The sequence below is a fragment of the Miscanthus floridulus genome, chromosome 11 (genome assembly GCF_019320115.1).
Source record: "Miscanthus floridulus cultivar M001 chromosome 11, ASM1932011v1, whole genome shotgun sequence".
NCBI lineage: Eukaryota > Viridiplantae > Streptophyta > Magnoliopsida > Poales > Poaceae > Miscanthus > Miscanthus floridulus.
Window position 1 is genome coordinate 46,030,864 of NC_089590.1, and position 3,559 is coordinate 46,034,422.

The window sequence follows — 3,559 nt, forward strand, 5'->3', positions numbered from 1 at the left end:
TAGTAGTTGCCCATAATCGCCGATTTGACAGAGGATGGTGCCACAGCAGCATCGGAACGCGCCGGATCTGGGTACCAAACCTTGTTGATGATCGGTATGATCGGTCTTCACGCAAGATCCCCCTACCTGGTGCGCCTCTGTCGGTGTTTTTTACCGGCAAATATTTGGTTCTGGGGAACCCCGCTTGGTGCGAAGGACAATCACACATGGAGACGAGATTTATACTGGTTCGGGTCCCTGGGAAGCGAGTAAAAGCCATACGTCCAGTTGCTACTCTGGTATTGCTTGAATTCGGCGAGATTGCACTTACAATGTAGCTATGCCTATCCGAGATTGAGTGAATACAACAGGGGCTTGCCCGACAAGCTAAGGAGTCGTGCACTAGTCGAAGTCTTAGCGTAATCCGGAGATATCCTTTCCTGAATAGGTCGTCGTGGGACTTCGGGTCGTCTCTGATCCGGAGTAGGTAGTCAGCAATATGCAAGTCGGGGTACCCAGGGTATGGCATCGACAAAAACTTAATACGAATTCCTAATGAAGTTGCTTATATAATTGGTGGTTCTTACTCCACATGTTGATCGACAGCAACATTGTGCTCCACATTGGCCGGTCCTTAACACAACGAAAACGAATCAAGGCATGCAGCGCATCAACCAAAAGTACAGTATTAACGTACACAACTTGCTGTTCCAAAAGGTTTGTCGCCAATAAAACAAGGACAAAGCTCAATTGCCTCTTCTGCTGCCTACAGCGGCCAGACAGCAGTGACCTCTCCAGGTAGCTGCTGCCGCTACGCATTTTCTATTCTTGCCATCGACCAACCAGCAGCGGAGAGACGGAGAGACCAAGCAGCAGCTGGCCCAGACCATGGGCACATCACAATTCACATCCAAGAGCAAAGGCGGCAGGGCCCACAGGGCATCGGCCGCCCGCACCGCCTCCGATCCTCCGCCGCAGGCCGCAGCTTTTATCCGGCCGGCTCCTCCGCAGGCCGCGCTGTCTGGTGTTCCCGTGCTCGTGCCGCCACGCCACGCCACCAACGCGGGCGGCACTAAGACGCGCATGATCACGTAGCCGTAGCCGCAGGCCGCAGCCGCAGCAGCCAACAGCCTCTCCCCGGACGCCAAAACCGCGGCAGGACTGGACAGGACGAGCGCTTTCCATCGTGCCGGCGGCTGCAGCTCCGAGAGCCGTACTTACGTGCGTCCATGGCGGCGGCGTTCACGCGCCGGAGGCACGGCGCCGCGGCGCCAGGGGTGGAGTGGGCGGCGGTATCCGGCGCGGGCGCGTGGAGCGTGGAGGAGGTCGGGAAGCACCAGCTGATGCAGCGGACGGGGCTCCCGGCGCGCGACCTCCGCGCGCTCGACCCGGCGCTGTCCTACCCGTGCAGCATCATGGGCCGGGACCTCGCCGTCGTCGTCAACCTGGAGCGCGCCCGCGCCGTCATCACGGCTACCGAGGTGCTCGTCCCAAGGCCAAGGGACCCAGCCGTCGCGCCGCTCGTCCACAACCTCCTCGCGCGCCTGTCCGCCTCGCCCACGCTGCCGCAGGCCTCTGTACGTCCGTCCGTCCGCGGCCTGCCCTCCTTAGTCTACGCTGGTTTTCTGGGTCGTTTCATGCATGGACTGCTTGCTGAAGCAAGGTTACGTTTTTTTTTAAACCATGGAAGGAGGAGGACGAGGAGGCGGAGGACGGAGGTGCTGCGTTGCCGCCCAGCCCCGGTGGAGTAGGAGGCGGCAGCGGCGGCAGGGACGGGCAAGCGTCTGCACGCGACAAGGTCCTGCCGTTCGAGTTCAGGGCGCTCGAGGTGTGCCTCGAGTTCTCATGCAAGTCACTTGAACAAGAGGTACGCCGTGCGTGCTGTCCTGTTCGCGGTCAACGCGGTCAAATCACTGTTTGCATGCAGGGCTCAAGTCAACTGTTATTGTCTCTCATGCTGTTTGGAATTATTTGTGTGTTTCTTCAGACTTGCACATTGGAGAAGGCGGCGTACCCAGCTTTGGATGAGCTCAGCTCCAATGTCAGCACTCTCAATCTTGAGCGTGTGAGACAAATCAAGAGCCGTTTGCTTGCCATCTCAGGGAGAGTTCAGAAGGTAATTAAGTTCGTTCCCTCGAGACCACTACCCTGTCCCTTCTTGATGCCAGCTGAGCTGCACAAAGTCTCTTCCAGATGACTCCAATGTCGTTGAACCACAGATGGTTGTGAATGTGTTCGTGTTGTTATATGCTCATGTTAATTACAGCACTAAAGAAAGTGTCATTGCGCCATGCACATTTTGACAGGTCAGGGACGAACTGGAACACTTGCTAGACGATGACGTGGACATGGCCGCCATGCACCTATCCGACAAGCTCGCCTACCAACAAGCCGCTGATGGCCGCTCATCGAGATTCAGCACCAACAACGAACCTAGCGAATTCGACGAAGAGAGGTACCCAAAACTGATAAACTCCAGCTACTAGAACAGTGCCTCAGTGTCAGACAGAATACAGACGTAGCATAAGAGTGAGGCAATAATATTGCAGGGACCGAGAAGAAGACGAAGAAGGCGAGGGGTCATCCGAGGGCGGCAACGGCATTGGGACCTCCATCGGCTTCACGCCCAAAATCGACGAGCTGGAGAACCTCCTGGAGGCCTACTTCGTGCAGGTCGACGGCACCCTCAACAAGCTCTCCACTGTACGTACGCACTCACGCTAGCTGTGACGCTGATCGATCCCATCGTCCATTTCTTGGCTTCGTTCTTGCCATCCTGAACTCACCATTGCTGGATTACACGCCTTGGCGGCCTGCTGATTATTGTTTTGAAGCTGCGCGAGTACGTGGACGACACGGAGGACTACATCAACATCATGCTGGACGACAAGCAGAACCAGCTGCTGCAGATGGGGATCTTGCTGTCCACGGCCACCCTGGTGATGAGCTGCGCCATCGCGATCACGGGCGTCTTCGGCATGAACATCACGATCCCGCTCTACACTGCCTCTACCGAAGGAGTCTTCTGGGAGGTCACCGGCGGCATCGTCGGCGTTACCGCCGCCATCTACCTCGTCGCCCTGATCTTCTACAAGAGGAGCGGTATACTGCAGTGACAGGGGAAGAATGGACCATCTTGTTCTTTTTCTTTTGATAATAGAAATGATCCGACCTGCTTTGACGTGCGGAATGCAAACGCGAATATGTGGTGGCAAGAGAGGAAGAGGCACTCCACTGACCTGCTATAAGCCTAGCTATAAGGTTTCTGTGTTCATTTCTCCCTTGCTGATCTCTGTAATGACTCTTTTATCTAGTCGCAGAAGTTTGGGCAGTTTCTCGTCAGAACACTTGTTTTGGGAGAAGTACGTTTGTTTGTCAGATTAACAGGAGACTGATTGTCTTATCCCAACATCTCTTTCTATTCTCTATCTCTATCTGACTATCTCCTCTTTATATCTATCTCTTCTCTTCTCTATAGCTTCTATATCTATTCTATTATCATCTATAATCTGTTATATCCATTATATATAGAGAGAGGCACACACAACTTTCAAACAACGCAGCATTCTTGTACTCACTT

At 54.7% G+C, this 3,559-nt stretch overlaps 1 protein-coding gene across 1 annotated transcript; it reads left to right on the plus strand.

Moving 5' to 3' along the window:
* Positions 1-1,208: 1,208 nt before the first annotated feature.
* LOC136491879 (putative magnesium transporter MRS2-D) lies at positions 1,209-3,196 on the plus strand. Its single transcript, XM_066488087.1, has 6 exons — positions 1,209-1,589; positions 1,691-1,846; positions 1,967-2,095; positions 2,286-2,434; positions 2,529-2,682; positions 2,814-3,196. The coding sequence occupies exons 1-6, from the start codon at positions 1,209-1,211 to the stop codon at positions 3,093-3,095; spliced, it is 1,251 nt and encodes a 416-aa protein (XP_066344184.1). The 3' UTR covers positions 3,096-3,196.
* Positions 3,197-3,559: the final 363 nt, after the last annotated feature.

Excerpts from the sequence above, each read along its gene's own strand:
- LOC136491879 (XM_066488087.1), top strand. The coding sequence starts at position 1,209 with ATGGCGGCGGCGTTCACGCGCCGGAGGCACGGCGCCGCGGCGCCAGGG. Across the intron at positions 1,590-1,690 it reads TCCGCGGCCTGCCCTCCTTA|GACGGAGGTGCTGCGTTGCC; the intron begins GTCTACGCTGGT and ends GAGGAGGCGGAG. Across the intron at positions 2,096-2,285 it reads TCTCAGGGAGAGTTCAGAAG|GTCAGGGACGAACTGGAACA; the intron begins GTAATTAAGTTC and ends ACATTTTGACAG.